Source organism: Orycteropus afer, unplaced genomic scaffold (genome assembly GCF_000298275.1).
Source record: "Orycteropus afer afer isolate SDZICR_OR568_19922 unplaced genomic scaffold, OryAfe1.0 scaffold00006, whole genome shotgun sequence".
NCBI lineage: Eukaryota > Metazoa > Chordata > Mammalia > Tubulidentata > Orycteropodidae > Orycteropus > Orycteropus afer.
In genome coordinates this window covers 27037403-27054169 of record NW_006921593.1, presented here as the reverse complement: position 1 = coordinate 27054169, position 16767 = coordinate 27037403, and the positions used below count along the sequence as shown (strand labels likewise).

General features: G+C 47.9%; 1 protein-coding gene across 1 annotated transcript in view; it reads left to right on the top strand.

Moving 5' to 3' along the window:
* Positions 1–16767, top strand: part of DIS3L2 (DIS3 like 3'-5' exoribonuclease 2) — a 418510-nt gene that overhangs the window by 309904 nt on the left and 91839 nt on the right. The window contains exon 11 of the mRNA XM_007943808.1: positions 2826–2933. Coding sequence (XP_007941999.1) covers positions 2826–2933 — 108 coding nt within the window. The remainder of the gene's footprint in view (positions 1–2825; positions 2934–16767) is intronic.

Here is a 16767-nt window from a genome sequence, read left to right as displayed (position 1 = left end):
AATGGCCAGACTTCGTCTCACCTATTTTGGTCATGTTGTCAGAAGGGACCATTCCCTGGAGAAGGATGTCATGCTTGGTAGGGTGGAGGGTAGACGAAAGAGGGGGAGGCCTTCAACGAGATGGATTGATATGGTGGCTGCAATGATGAGCTCAAATATAGCAGGGATTGTGGGGCTGGTGCGGGATCGGGCAGTGTTTTGTTCTGCTGTACATGGGGTCGCTATGAGTCGGAAACGACTCGACGGCACTTAACAACAACAACAACAACAACAACTTCTATAAAGATGTACCACCTTGGAAACCCAGTGGGGGTGACTATGAGTCAGAATGAACTCGATGGCAATGAGTTTGGTTTTTGATTTTTATTTAATGAAGAGACTCTTCTTTCCCTATCAAGTGAATTTAACACCCTTGTCAAAAATCGGTTGACCATATATATGTGAGTTTATTTCTGTTGGTCTATGGATCTGTTGTTATATCAACACCAGGCTATTTTGATTACTATAGCTCTACAGTACGTTTTAAAATCAGGAACTGTGAGTCCTCCAACTTCTTTTTCTCTTTTGGCGTTGTTTTAGCTGGTCAAAGTCTCTTGCCCTTCCATATAAAGTTGAGGATTATTTTTTCTCTTTCTGTAAAGAAGAGTGTTGGAATTTTGATTGGGATTGCATTGAGTCTGTAGATTACTTTGGGTGGTATTGACATCTTAACAATATTCAGCCTTCTGATCCATGAACATACAACATCTTTCCATTTATTTAAGTCTTCTTTAATCTCTTTCATCTGAGTTTTAGAGTTTTCATTATATAAGTCTTTCACATCCCTGGTTAGATTTATTCCTAGATATTTTATTCTCTTAGATACTGTTGTGAATGGAATTGTTTCCCTAATTTCTTTTTCCAGTTTCTCATTGCTGGTATATAGAAACACAACTGATTTTGTTTATTGACCTTATACTCTACAACGTTGCTAAATTCCTCTATTGGCTTTACAAGTTTCCTTGTGAAGTAGATCACATTTTAATACACCAGTAAATATATGAGGAAAAAAAAAAAAAAAAAGTCATCTGCAATGGCAGAAAAAATTCAAAAGTGGTTGTCTTGTAAAAACTGTTACCAAAAGTTTTCAGGTAGTCATTAAGTTTTACACACATGTGAAAAGATAATAGCATCCTTCAGAGTAATGCGAAATAATGCTGTACAGTTACAGATGACTTGTTACGGGGCAGGCGTGAGTTCTAGAAGTACTCTTCCGTACCAAGGAGCATTCGCTCTACTAAAGCAGGGTGCAAGTACTGACACTTAAACAGAATCAGAAACCACTGGGGTTGCTTGTGTGTTTGCTGGTAAAGGAAAAATTACTAAATTCACCTCAAATAAAACATAAGTGCCCTTTTTATCTGTTACTTCTCAGTTAGTTAACACAGGGTCACTGTGTTATCCATGCCTAACATTGCAAATCAAGTAGGTCCACAGGACAAGTGTTGAATAAATGGATATTAATGGTAGTGTTTTCAGTTTGAGAGGCAGTGTGGGTGGTAATGTCAGTAATCAAATAAAAAATGGGAGAAGGAACAGATTTGAAGGGTGGAGGGAGACTTTGAAGAATCTTCAAGAGATCCAAGGAGAGATACTCGTTTCATCTTTCAAATTTTAGAGAAAACAAATAATATTTTGGGACAGCTGTAAGTCATCATGTGCAAAACTGAAGAGAATTTTTTTTAAAAAATTAAACAGAATATGCCATTGCATGGGGTATTACAGGATATAAAGATCAGTAAAGGGAGAGATCACGTAGGGTTAAAGAAACTGCAGGATGGATGATGAGTTGACCAGTGTTCTAGGAAACCTGGATTTATGAACTTGGTGGTTTCATGGCTATAGTGATATTTTATTAGAGTCTTCTGTTAAGGTTCTAACGTGTAATTTGGTAAATTGTGGTACATTCAATTACTGAAGCATTGATTTGGCAATAGCCTGATTTTACTTTGATGAAATCCTAGCAAGAGCTTACCCTAGCAGGAATTTACATTCAACTCTTGGGTTCTTATGTATAAATGGAATGGTTATATCCAAAAGTGCAAATTGTTCTTGAGGCCAGAACTTCATTTTCAGTATATAGTGAAATGTGGCTATTTTTTGTTGTTGTTGTTGCTATAATGCATTTAAGGAGCTCTGGTGGCTCAGTGGTAAACGCATTCAGTTTCTAACCAAAAGGTCAGCAGTTCAAACTAGCAGGAGAAGGATGAGGTAGTCTGTTTCCATAAAGATTTACAGCCTTGGAAACCCTATAGAGCAGTTCTACATGGTCCTGTAGGGTCGCTATGATTCAGGATTGCCTTGATGGCAGTGGGTAGATGGGTATAATGGGTTTGTTACCTTCTGTTACCAGCTCTTCTCATTTTTCCAACTCACTTTTCTGTTTGACAGTAGAATGTCAGAAGAGCTCTGGCAGCGTTGTAGATAAGGCATTTGGCTGCTAACTAGAAAGTCAGCAGTTTAAACTCACCAGCCACTCCGCAGAAGGAAGATGGGGCAGTGTACTTCCATAAGGATTTACAGCCTCAGAAACCCGGTGAGGGTCATTATGAGCAGTAATCGACCCGACAGCAGTGAGTTTGCTTTTGGTGTTTGGGTGTAGAGGATCGTGGAAAATATAAGGCTCTGCCTTTGTGCAGAGTCTTTGGAGGAAAGAACAGCCTCCATCCTCAGCTTGCCCTGGAAGCTCAATCTGATCACCAAAATGCCCTCTGAGCTGCTTCTAAGCCTCTGGCAAACTCCTGCAGGTTCGAGAAGGGCCTCACAGGACTGTGCTCTGTTCGCAGGTGGTGCCCATGCTCCCCAGGCTGTTGTGTGAGGAGCTGTGCAGCCTCAATCCCATGACTGACAAGCTGACCTTCTCCGTGATCTGGACACTGACTCCAAAGGGCAAGGTAACAATGTGCAGCCATCCCATTCCAGGAGCACCGAGTAAGCGCTGAGTGTGTGCCGGTAACTCAGCTAAAGTCCTGTGGTGATAGGATGAGGGAGTTACGGGACAGCTAATGAAGAGAAGAACCTGGAAGAGCCCCTGCCTCTAAACACTGTCAGTCTCACTTAGAAGGCAAGACTTACCGTAAGCAGAAAGGCAATACAACAAAAGTGTGTGACCAGCATAATATCACTAAAGACAAGGAGGACATGGAGAGGTGCACAGGAGGTACAGATAACAAAGATAAATACGATCACATGCACAACACTGCATTATCAGTAGTAAGAAACACTAATCTACGTTACATTGGTGCATTGGTAGACAGGCAAGAAGATTAGATATGAGTAGGCGAAAAGGAATATACCTGTAACCATACACAGGTTTGGCAGATGATATTCCTACATGAGTATTTGTGTGTGCTATAAAAATGTCCATATACATTGTAGAGCTAACAGGAAACAAGGATAACTTCTTAGCCGCAGTCAGGCACCCTAAGGGCGTGAGTCACTGGGTCTGCAGGCTCAGAACCCTGGTGGGGGACAGCAAGCTCAATTGGCACAACACGGTACACAGAAACACTGTTCTCCATCCTACTGGAGTGAGTTGTGAGTGGGGTCTTGAAAGCTTACAGATAGCCATCTAAGATGCAACTGTTGATCTCTCCTTATCTGGAGAAAAGGGTGAAAAAAATCAAAGATGCAAGGGCCTAATGGACCACAGGAACCTCAGCCTACACAACTAGATGGTGTAGCTACCAATGCCACTCACTCGGAGAGGGTCCAAAGTTAGCGATCCCTGGATGGAGCAAGAGAAAAATGTGGAGCACAATTCAAAAACATCAAAAGGCCACCATTACTGGTTGGATGGAGACTAGAGAGACCCCCAAGACTATGGCCTGGGTTATCCTTTGGGTCTGGAATTGGACTAGTTCCTGTGGGTTGGCTCCCAGCCAAACATTAGAACTATGAGCTGAATAACTACACGAGGGAGATGCACTCCTTAGTACAGTCAGGTGTGGGAGATCGAAAGGGCAGCCTTTACACAGGGAGAAAGCTAGGCAGTCAGGAATGCATAGGTGAGGAGGACACAAGGAAGGAGTAACCACAGGGAAGAGGTGGGAGACGAGCTACTTATATTGTGGGGACTATAATCGGTGTCATGAAACAAATGTGTGTGAACCATTGAGTATAAAACGAATCTGCTTTGTAAAACTGCACCCAAATCACAGTAAAAAATTAAAAAACAAGAAATACCCTAAGCAATAAGAAACCAGTCTTTTCTTGTATGTTATCAGGTGAAGGCAAAAACTGGGCAGTCAAGAGTGACATGAGGAAGGCTTAGTGGAGGAGGTAGGGCTTAAGTGAAGGTGGCTGTGGATTGGCAGAGGCTGTTTGAAGGAGGACCATTGGGGAAAAGGCAGATAGCTCAGGTAGGTGGTGTAGAGTAAAACTATGGAGAATCTCGGTGCCAGTCTGCAAAAAGGGCAAGGAGGAGGCCACATGTTCTGACCTCCTCTAATCCCACAAGAGGAAGACAGAGTCATCATCAATAACCCAAGGCCTATTCCTGCCAGGCCAGACGTGCTGCCTCCCTCCAGCCCTTTCTCCAACCGTTCCTCCCAAAGCACCCACCACCTCTCTCCTGGGTTCGATAATTCACTGCAGCAACCACACAGAACTCACAGATTATGGAGTTTACTAGGAAAGCACCAGGCTACAATTCAAGTTCAGGAAAAATGCTCAGTCTCTCTCCCAGCCCACCGTCCCTCAGCCAACAGTCTCTCACAGTCTCTTTCCCAGCAGTGCTGGTCCTTACAGTGCTCGGTGTCTTAATCAGCAACGCGTGTCTCTTGTGTTTCTTTCCCAGCAGCACGTGCCTCTTTCAGTAGTGCGTGTCTGTTTCAGCAGCACGTCTTCCTCAAGTCAGAGAGAGAGTTCTGCCTCTAGGAGGCCTCCTTTTGAGCCTGGCAGAGTGGTCAAACTAGCCAATCATAGCATCAGAACTCTAAGCACTTGAGAGTGAGCCTCCCATAACATTGTGTTGTGCCACGCCCAACAGAAATAACCCAGGTGGATGACATTTACAATCAGGAGCTCCTCAGATGCTCATTCCACCACTGAGTTTACAATGACTTATGGGTAAAAAAGCCATACTAAGTAATTTACTACACTGCACAGTCGCAGACGTATTACAGGTGTTGGGTTGCTCTGAATGCCATGAGAAAGGTGCCATTTTAGAAAGGTAAATGCTGCATCGTTGTGTAGGATGGACTGGCAGTTTGAGGATGAATTAGCCAGGCAGTGCCTTAATCAAGACGCACGGTGATGAAACCATGACTAGAAACAGAGAGAAGAAAAATGTCAGAAAACATTTGTCAGCTTCCTAAATATAAAAACAGGAAAACCAAACCCACTGCCATCAAGTTGATTCCGACTCATAGCGACCCCCATTGGGTTTCCATGGTGGTAAATCTTTATGGAAATAGATTGCCCAGTCTTGCTCCCATGGAGTGGCTGGTGGGTTTGAACCACCAACCTTCTGGTTAGCAGTCAGATGCCTTAAGCATAGTGCTACCAGAGCTCCTTTTCCTAAATATAGGGAATGAATATGATCAGCGAAAAATGACTTCCGGAAAATCCAGCCCTCTACCCCAAGCACAAACGACTCTATAAACATCCAAAGTGGGATGATGACCAAAGTATGGTACCTCCTCCATGGAATGGTCTATAGTTACTAAAACTGTTTACAAAGACCACGTTAAGAACATGGGAAATACCTGCTGTAACATTAAATGAAAGATTAAAAAAATACTTAATTATAAAGAGGCTCCAAATAAAGGTGTAGGATTGAATACCCACAGTTACGTTCATCGCCTCCCAAAACCTCACTGAAACAACAGTGTGGCAAGTTTTTTAAAGGCATAAACCCACAAGGACAAAGAGAGTGGGAGAGGAGACAACAGCAAGATGTTGGAAGGGACGGCTGAGTGGTAACTGACTTAGCAGCCCTGAGAAAGCTGGACCTTGAGCCAGCAAGAGAGAAAGCCAAGCACCAACCAGTTTACACAGCAGACCCCTAAAAGGCATTCAGAAATCCATAGTACAGGCAACTCTGAAAGGTGGGAGAGGGCCAGGTGAAAATGAGGCTAATAACAATGTTGGTTGAAGGCTTATATAGAAAGATTGCCCTGTCCTAAGTCAGCAGAAGACCAGAAATGTCTTCTCTGGACACCGAACACAGTAGATGGTAGAGTAAGATTTAGTGAATGTTTGCAAACTGAATGTTAAGATTCCCAGCTTGCTTTTGCCAATCAACCCCAGAATTCTCATAGCCAGGCCTATGCTGCTGAGATAGGAAATGGGGAATCTTCTCTGAGGAGTCTGAGTAGTGAAGAATAAAGACTTAACTGACCTCGAGGACCTCCCAATCAGCAGCCCAGCTGTATCTCCCCAGATTAAAGCTTACAGGCGGTAAGCTTCACTACAGTCCAAGCTTTTTAGTATTTTACTAACTATCAGTTTTTTACTATTTTACTTTTGTGTATGAGGAGACAACCAAGAAAAAAGCAAACAGAGGAAAAACAACTCGGACCAGACAGACTATCCCGGGAAAAGAAAGCTATCATTTATATCCTCAGAGAAATTTTTGAAGGGAGGTAGGGAAAGAGTATTATGTCACAGGTATAGTTGCTTCACAAAAGAAGCATTGAAAGACCAAAAGGGTGCTCTTGGGAATTAAAATGTGATAGAAGGAAAGAGGAAACAAGATTCTGATGAGAAGATAAAGTTGAAGGGTTGTCCTCGAAAGGGATAGAGAAGACAGGAAACTTAGAGGACCAGTCCAGGATCACCACATTTGTTCAATGGGCATTTCAGAAGCAGAGCCAAGAAAGCAGGGGAGGGCATGATCCACAAAGTAATTCAAGAAAATACCCCATTACTGGAGGATAGGACTTTCCAGAGGAGGGTAGGAGTTTTCCAGAAAGAGTCCACTGCTCAGCACACTGGTGGAGACACACCAGCATAAATTTCAGAACACGGGGTACAAAGAGAAGATCTCACAGGCCTCTAAAAAGGAAGGGGGCAGGAGGGAGCATCATGTACAATAGATGAAAGCGCAGAATAAATTCAACCTCTACCACAACCGAGAAGGTAGATGACAATGAAGCGAAGCTTCCTAATTCCTGAAAGACTGATTCCGTGCTAGAATTTCTTATCCAGCTACCAGTCAGATGTGAGGGTGGAAAAAGACATTTCCAGACATACAAGGTCTCAGAAAACTTACCTCCTGTACAGCCTTTCTCAGGAAGTTACCAAAGGGTGTGCTTCACCAAAATGAGGGAGTAAATCAAGAAAGAAGAAGGCACAGAACCCAGAAAACAAATGAGCTATCACAGGAGAGAAGTACAGGAAGTCACCTGGATCAGCTGATTGCTTTTCCCGTAAAAAGCCAGACAGTAAATGTTTCCAGCTTCTCAGGCCGTTAGTGTTTCTCTTGCAACTAGTCATCTCTGCCCACAAAGGCAGCAATGTTGTTGTCATCGTTAGGTGCCATCGAGTTGATTCCGACTCATCGTGACCCCACGTACAACAGCAGAAGCCATAGAAGATCCATAAATGGATAAAAACAAGTCACACACATTATAGTTGGTTTTTACGGCTCTTAAATATCTGATAAAACGTTAAGAGCAAAGAGACAAACATCTGAAATACAGAAAAGGAATTATAAGGACAATTTGCCAGCAATCATATTTTGGTGGGGTTGGGAGCAGGAATAAAACAAAATGCCAATAGTGGTTGTAGTTGAGTAATGAGACTATGAGTAATTTTTTCTTTTTCTTTTCTAATGTTTATTGAAAAGATCTGTTACTTTTATATTTTTACAAATGCTTATTTTTGTAAAAGTTTAACTAAATAGAAAATAAATGCCAGAGAAGAAAACTAATGGAGTCAATAGAAAAGAACTCTGATTTATTCGTGCCAGGGTCAGACCCAAGACACAAAATCTGCCCAATCTAACATGCTCCTGAAACATGAGCGTCATAAAAGAAGCACTAGAAAAAAACAGACTCTGAAAACTCAGTTGGCCTTTATGGTTTCTGTTGGAGCCATGTCTGGTGACGTAGGCAACAGGGTCCAGGAGGGGACGCTGGGCCTCCAATACAAACCACGCCAGACAGGAAGTCCAAGGGTTTGGACAAGGGACAGAGTCAGGCAAGACTCGCTAACTACCCTCCTTGTGCTGTGGTTATCTGAGTACTTAAGTACCAGATCTCTACCCAGACTAAGAGACCAGGTGGGAGGTAGACCTGGTTAGTTCGTCTTGGGATGTATGAAATGAGAGGTCAGATTCCAAACTTCCAAGGGACAGTGCTTATTCAAGGCACTAGCAAGGAAAGCCTGAGTTAAGTATAGGGACATGGGATGGGTGAGGACAAAGTTTGGAATCAGATGGGAGACGCAGGGATTGGCAGGAAAGCCCCAGCAAGAACCTGAATGGATGAACCAGAAGGGTCTGAAATCCGTGTGGAGAAAGACTCCATTGTTTGCTCAGGCCAAAAACCATGGGGTCTTTCTCTCATACCATCCATCCAGGCCCCCAGTAACATCTCAGCCTTGCCTTCTAAGTGGACAGAACCTGCCCCTTCTCATCACCACCAGCGTGTCACCTTGGCCCAAGCCACCACCTCTCACCTGGACTGATACAGTGGCTTCTAAATGTTCTTCCTGCTTCTGCCCTCCTCCTTCTTCCCAAGTCAGAGAGAGCCTTCTGGATCATAAAGTAGACCTTGTCTCTCTGTTAAAACTGTCAGCCTCATTCAGGAGAAAATCTAACAGTCTTTTTTTTTTTTTTTTAATTTTTGTGATTTGGGTGAAAGTTTTCAGAGCAAATTCACTTTCCATACAGCAGTTCATATACACTTGTCTCAAGACATTGACTACAATTTACCCCCTTGCAACAGCTCCCCTCCCACTTCCTCCCGATAGTTACCTCTTCCCTGTATCCATCCCTGCATGCACTCCTGCCCCACGCTGTCTCCCTATGCATAAACAGCCCTTCTTTCTCCCATGATTGTTCTCTCCAAGGAGTGTATCTACCTCAGGTAAATTTTAAGGTCATATGCCTGTCTTTTGTTTGGCTGGAAGCCACAGGTGTGGGTTTAATTCTAGACCTGAAGGGCAGGTAGGGGCCATAGTCTCAGTGGTTCCACCAGGCTCTATCAGACCAGCAAACCTGGTCCTCCCGTTTTTTGTTTTTTTTCCAAATGATTTTGAGTTTTGTTCAATATTGTTCTCCCTCTCTATCCAGGATCTCCTACATAGATCCCCCTCTGAGTGGCTGACAGTGGTAGCCGGGCACCATCTAGTTCTTCTGGAAAATGCTCAAGAATGATTTCATGGAGTACACGGCACATACACTCTGTGCTTATTTGGTTACCTTCATTGGAATGTCACTCCCCCTTGGTGGGACATTTCTGTCACAGCAGCCTCTCAGCTCTCCTAAGCCACCAGGCCTGCAGTCAGAGGCAGCTCCCCGTGCAAAGGGGCCCTGCCCGCTCCCACGGCCCCTTCACAGAGCTTCTCCCCCTCTGCTTTTCTGTGCCTCTCCTATTGCTGCCCCCCCAGCCTCCCCAAACGGGAGCCCTAAGAGACTCAGAAAGCAAACTGGTGAGATCCTCAGGCCATTCCAGCGTCTGCTCGGAGCCCCAGAGCCAAGGCTTAGGAACAGGGCTTGTCCCTCAGGGCTTCAGCCAAGAGTCAAGTGCACACAGCATTGGGTTTTGTATTTCGTCCTCGGACACTGGAGTGGAGATCTTAGAGTAGTGGGAAAGTCCTCAGCATGTCCACCTGCAGTCTTTACCAGAGGCAGAGCAGAATTCTCTTCTCCAGGGCAGTAGAGACAGCCATAGGCCCAGAGGAACCCCTGCTGTGCCCATGCGCCCCCAGGGTCCCAGTTTCCTGATGAAGGTGCCTGCCCACCCAAGGTCACTCCAAGGTCACAGCAAAACTAAATCATGAGCATGGATTTTGCTGTGAATCCTTGAGGTTGAAAATAAGAATTCAAAGTAAAAAATGTTTTCAAAATTATAAACAAAACAAAAAGATATTTATCATTTGTCAGTCTTGTCTTTCAAAGAGCTAAAATGTATTTTTGATTGGCTTTCATCCTGCATCTTGATGTGATCGGTAATGGATTTGATTGAAATCCGAGGATGGACTTAGGCCATGAAACAGTGTTATGAGGTGGCTGGGCGGCTCTGTCTTCGTGAGGTGGCGTAGGCTGGCCCTGGTGGAACTCCTGGTGGAGTTCATCTCACTGGCCTTAGGAGTCCGGAATTTTGGGTTTCTGGGGCCTGTGGGAATCCAGTCCTCAGAGGCTCCCCCTTGCTCTCCCACACTTCCCTTCCTTTCTTCCTTCCTTCCCCCACCTCAGCTTCATCCAACGGCCCTTAGGCCCCTCAGCTCGTCCACTGAGACAGACAGTCACCAAGGTGAGTAGGCGCCTGTAAGCCTTCCCAGCCCGCTGCACCTCCATGCACTGCCCTGTTATTATTGTTATATGCTGTTGAGTCGGACCCGACTCATAGTAACCCCTCCTTGGGTTTCCGAGGCAGTATCACTACAGAAGTAGATTGCCCCATCTTTCTTCGAGGAGTGGCTGGTGGGCTTGAACTGCCAGCCTTCTGGTTAGCAGTCAAGTGCCTTAGGCATTATGCTACCAGAGCTCCCATGCACTGCCCTGCATGGTCCTTTTCAAGGATGGACTCCTCGGCGGGATCGCCCCTCTGCCACTGTCAGGAGTGGAGTCCTTGTCTCCCAACCACACCCATCGTCCTCAGGCTCCTTTCACGTTTCTCGGGCTTGGCTTGCCAGTCAGACACTTCCAGAAGTTCCTCACCTCCTCCCTCTTAGGCTTTGAAGTGTGGAGAGTTGCCGCCAGGTCACGAGGGACAGGCTCCAAGTTACAGCTCAGACAGCAGCGGCTGGGCTCAGGGCAGATGACCTGCCCTCAGAGAACAGCATGGTGCAGCAGACTCCATTGGGCTCTTCTCTGTTAATAATCTTTATGAAAATTCTCTGACTCATGATAAACTGACTTATAAACTGAAACAGGCTAGCAGACATGCAGACCTGTTCCAGCCCTGCTTCTCCTCAGTGCCCTCAGCAGGGCTCCCAAGGGGCTTCCCTGTGGAGAACATGCTTCCCTGTGGAGAACACGCTTCCCTGTGGAGAACCCCCTGGCAGTCGGAGGCTCTCCCACAACAGAAAAACCAGTGACCACAACGTCAGTTCTCAGTAGGTCAGGAGAGCTCTGCTTCCAGAGCGTTTCCAGTGGCTGATTTCTTCAGACGTAGGTCTCCAGGACTTTCTTCTCAGGCTCTGGGTGGACTCGAACCTTCAGCCTGTTGGTTAGCAGCGGAGTGTGTTAATCATACCACCCAGGGACTCCCGGCAAAGGGCCAGTTCTAAGGCTGCAGACGCCTGGGTATAAATGAGTGTGCTTCTCGTCCTTCACTCCTTCCCCTCACCAGAGTTTTCTCTGTTCTCAGAGGGCTCATGTCCACAACCTTCTGGGTGTCTGCAGAGCCCCGGGTATACCCCCAGCATGCAGAGCCCCTGCCCCCTGTAGTTCCAGGGGCCTTCCTGGAAGCTGCCCTTGACTGGCCCTTCCCTAGGGAGCTGACCTCTACCACAGGGATGCCTCCATCCGCCCCTTAACTTGCTGCGAGCCCCTCCTCCCTCTGACCAGTTCCTCCGCAGGTGCTTTCTTCTTACCACAGTTTGGCTTCTGTCCCCACGGGGCCGCCCCCCAAAGGTGATTGCCCTCCATTCATAGCTGTGAGTAGTAGTAACCACATCCCCTCACCTGCCCCAGGTAGCCTAGTTTGGTTCCAGTCAGGAAGCATGCCTTTCTTCCCATTAGTGTTTTGAACTCAATATTTCACGCACTGAAGCCCCCAGCTGCTTGCTCAGAAGTGAATTTGCATCTAATTACTGAAGATTACCAGCAAGCTCCATTAGCAGTTTCTTGAACCAGAGCTTTCCTAATGAGACGCGTTTTTCAGAGCATACCATTTCCAGATACATTGGAGCAGAACTGAACATCTTCCAGGGATGTGGTTTCTTCCCAACCTTATATCTGTAAAACATAGGAAGTTAAGATGTATCTGGGGCACCTGGTTCCCCTACTTCATCATCTCCATGTCTGTTGTGTGACCTTCACCTGAAAGATGGTGCAGATAACACCAATTTTTGAGGCTTCGTCTTTAGATCTGGCACTGGTCATGGCTGTCACTTGTGAGTTCGTGTGACTCTGGACGGCTTGTTTTCTCACAGATTTGTTACGGAGATTTTAAAAAGCAGAAAGTATGGATGTGTTCTGAGAACTGAGAAGGGTCCCATGGCAGTTAAGTGCCGTTACTATTTACAGAGTCTTGTTTGGTACCAGAAAGTGGGTCTTGAGGTATGAGGTCTCAGTTCACATTATTTGCTCCTTTTTAACTGGAAGTTTTTGCAGCAATGGGCCTTTGGTAGATGCTGGTGCTGTCCTCACCCCGGCGTTGTGAACGGTGGTCTCTTGGAGTATGTGCAGGAGGCATGTCTGACTGCACACAGGGAAAGGCCCAAGCCTGTGATGGAGCAGCGGAGGAAGGAAGGACGCGGTTTCTCCTTGGAGCGGAGGAGGAAGGAAGGACGCGGTCTTCTCCTTGGAGCGGAGGAGGAAGGAAGGACGCGGTCTTCTCCTTGGAGCGGAGGAGGAAGGAAGGACGCGGTCTTCTCCTTGGAGCGGAGGAAGGAAGGACGCGGTCTTCTCCTTGGAGCGGAGGAAGGAAGGACGCGGTCTTCTCCTTGGAGCGGAGGAAGGAAGGACGCGGTCTTCTCCTTGGAGGCTTTACTTTGGAATCTCCAGTGGCTCTTCTACTTTTCCATGAAAACTCTGCCCCTTTGTCTTCTGCCTCTGGCCCTGGTTGTGGACAGGCATCGATGTGCATACATTTTCCGATTGGGAATTAATGAGATGTTCCATCCAGAGCGACCTTCCATCTGTGCTGTGGGGCCGGCTGCTCCCAGGACCACACTGCCCCCCATCTGCCTCTGCACCTTCCTGCTGCCACTCTCTGGGTCAGGCTATGGTGGGCATCCTGTCTTCTCTGCTGGCCTTCTCCAGAAGATGGTTTCGGGCCATTTCCTGCCCTCGCCATTCTTTCAGTCTGTTTGTCAGGGAGGATTCCCAGAACCACTGGACTGTGTGAAAGCAGGCGGGGCTTTGCTGCTGAGGCCCCAGTGGCAGGATCAGGAAGTTCTCACTGGTTGCTCAGAGCTTCCTCCTCTGCCCTCGGCGGTGTGGAAAGAAGGGTGGGACGATTTCCTGGGATGCAGGCATTAAGGGGAGGGGCTCAAGTGAAGCGAGAGAGCTGTCAGAAACTCACACCCAGCTCTGGAGCCTCAAATCTGCTGGCTCCGTGAAGAAAATACAGCTACCACCACAAACTAAAGGAGCAGAGGTGCCCGTCAGAAAAAAGTGACCCAAACTAGCTGAGGTGGCGTGGTCAGCTTGTCTGCAATAGTGCAGCCAGAGTGTCTGAGGCAACATGGTCAGTGTGTCTAGGCGGGGCAGACAGCATGTCTGAGATGGTGTGGATGGTGTGTCTGAGGCTGCGTGGACAGCATGTCTGAGGCTGCGTGGACAGCGTGTCTGAGGCAGCGTGGACAGCGTGTCTGAGGCTACGTGGACAGCGTGTCTGAGGCTACGTGGACAGCATGTCTAAGTTGGTGCAGACAGTTTGGCGCAGCACGAACAACATGTCTGAGACGCGGACAGCCTCACTAAGGCAGCATGGCCAGTGTGTGCTGGTAGCCAGCTTTGGTGGATAAGGAGTAGGAGGCTTGTCATTCTGCCGTTACAGGTAGTAAGTGTTAAGAGCTCCTCTGGGTTAAAAGTGGCACCTGGTCAGGGCTCAGCACTATAATCAGAGAGTTCAGAAGAAGCAACGAAGATACGTTTAGGTCCAGGAGAATGAGGCTAGTGCAGGAGAATGCGGCTGGTCTAGGAGCCCCATGGAATTCAGTGCATGGCAACATCATGCATCAGTGTTTTAGGGGAGGAGGTACAGCGCCTTGATCAGACTTTTAAAGAGGTTCTTGACCCACTGGGTTCAGAGTAAGCAAATGCCCTGTCAGATTCTCTGATTCTTCCTGACCTGTGCGTAGCAATTACCCTGATAAGAGTGTCCTCCTCACAGAAAGAAAGGACTCAGCCCCAGAAGCCAGACGTCCTGTGGCCTGTGCACCCAAGGAAAGCTGCTAGACTACTGTGAAGTGTGGGAGAGAGAAGAGGTGGAGTGACTCTTCCTGAGCGCTCGAGACCGACTGTCGGATAGAATGAGGTGGACACACTGGAGGAGGACCGCCCAGGGTTGGAATGAGACAGAGAAGGAAACAAGCTACATCTCCAGGGGAAACTGGCGACGAGAATGACGAGGTCACAGCGCTGTCATTCCACAGGAGGTTGGGGGCACTCCATCTGTGGGGCGCTTTCAGGACGTGGTGGGAGAGAAGGACACGCGTGTGCTGACCCTGAAAGGGGCGTGTGTGGGACCTGCACACGGTCCTTCCCCGCCTGGGACCCAGCAGTTCTGGGCCTGGCTGTGAGGTGCCGCCTGTAGTCAGCTCACACACAGATGCCTCTGAGAGCCAAGCTCAGGACCCACTGCCACAGCCAAGAGTCGGGGCACGCCATTCAATCATCATGTTTTCAGAGAGAGGTGGTTCTTGGAATAATCTACAAAGCATAGCTTCAGGATTTTTCTGCTTGAAAAATTAAAGTCTGTTATTATTACGGATCTGAGACTTTGTAGTAAGGCTGTAAGCACGGAACAAAAGAAACTGCTTGGTTGTCACCGTTCTCCTCCTGGGCCTCACTGCCGTCATCAGAAAAGGCTCGGTCCTCCCTTTGGAGGGAGGCAATCACAGGCGCCTGCTGGGGTGGGCGGCTCCTCTGAGCTGGGGGTCTCCTCTCCCGTGCGGAGCACCGAGGACCCTCCGGAGGGTCCCTGGGAGAGAAGCAGCATCTCAGAGGGTGGGCATGGAACGGTTTGGCTGGTGAAAAAGAAGCAAAGGGCATGTTCCCAAGGCCAGGCCGAAAGACTCCACGACTGGGTGACTCTCCATCCGTCTGCCCCTGTCACTGTCACTCAGCACCTCTGCTTTTCCTTGCCGGTGACTCACACTTCCTGCAGCGTTTACCTCAGCGTTTTTCCTTCCCTGGGGCCCTTGCCCCCCCCCAGCCCCCTCACTGTGGCCTTACACTCGGGCCAGCTGATAAGCGGGTGCTCAGCTCCCCTCTTCCCCTCAGCCTGGCCACATGGCGACACGCCTTGCCTGCCCGTCCCTCCCTGCCTCTGCCTCCTGGACGCATCAGCCTCACCTGGCCCTTTGTTCTCCTCCATCTTCCCCTCGCTCCTCAGACACAGCCTGTCCCCCACCCTGCTTCCTCCGGCCCCTGCCCTGCCATCCTTGTGGACAGCCTGCCGCATCCCACGCTGGAGCACATCAAGATGTGCCCTGCATGCGCTGCTGTCGGGTGGCAGGTGGGCTGTGCCGGGGCCAGCGGAAGCTCCAGCGGAGGGGGAGGGCCCGTGCGCACAGCCCTCTGAGATCCCTTCTCCACACTCGGCCTGGGAAGCCCCACCTTATGTTTTCCCAGCACCGTCCCCACAACCCCATATTTCCCCCACAAAAACAGCCTTCCTAAAGCTCACCCGTGGCCACATGCTAACTGCAGGATCTTTCTTTGTATCCTCCTTGACATCCAAGTAGCATTTGATCTACTCATGGCTAAGGACTCGGAATCTGAGGCTAGCTGCCTGGGTTCAGTTCCTGGCTTGTGCATTACCCTGTAGCTGTGAGACCTCAGGCAGGTACTTAATCTCTCCACCATATTGATGAGAAGCGCCTGCCCCGCCCCCCAACAAGCAAGCTGCATATCAGGTCTCCTGCTGGTCTTGCCTTTGCCCCAACTACTTAGGGACCTTCCATTGCCCATCAAATTTAGCCCATGCCACTCTAGAAGCCTCCAGTCGCACGCCACCAGCTTTCCAGCCCAGGCTCCCTCCAGGCAGTGACCTACACCTTGGCTCACAGTGTTCACTTCCTAAAATGCTTTGTCTCCAATCTTCCTGGTGCAAGCCCCATGTTCTTCAAGGCCCAGCCCTGATGCCACGTCTTACACAGAGCCTTCCTTCACTCCCTCCTCTGCCATCAAGCTCTGCTCTCCGAGGGCCCGGACCCTGTGATGGGCTTTGTGAGCACAGAGCTCAGCTACCCCAGGGCACCAGCTTCCATGTTGGATTCATCTGTGTAGCTGGCCAGAAACTGACACCATTCCAAGCCCAAAGTCCGTCCTCAGTGAATCTTTTTTTTATTTTGGAGGTGGGGGTTTGGAAATATACACAGCAAGAGACAGACCAGTTGCACCCTTTCTCCCGTACGATTCAGTGCTGATTCCCTTTTTCCATTTGCGTGACCACTCTCACTCCTTTTCTGAGTTGTTCCTCCCCATTAACATAAACTCACTGCCCCTAAGGTTCCTATCTCATCTTTTGACTTACGATTGTCAATATATGGTTCTTAAAGGAACATAATGCTCAAGGAAGACTTTTTTTTTTTTTAAGTAAGCTAAAATATTTGGTTTTAAGAAGACTTTCAGGGGATATTTTTGCTTTAAAGTTTAAAAGTACCCAGCCATCCCATTACTAGGTATATACCCTAAAGAAGTGAGAGCCATAACAAGAA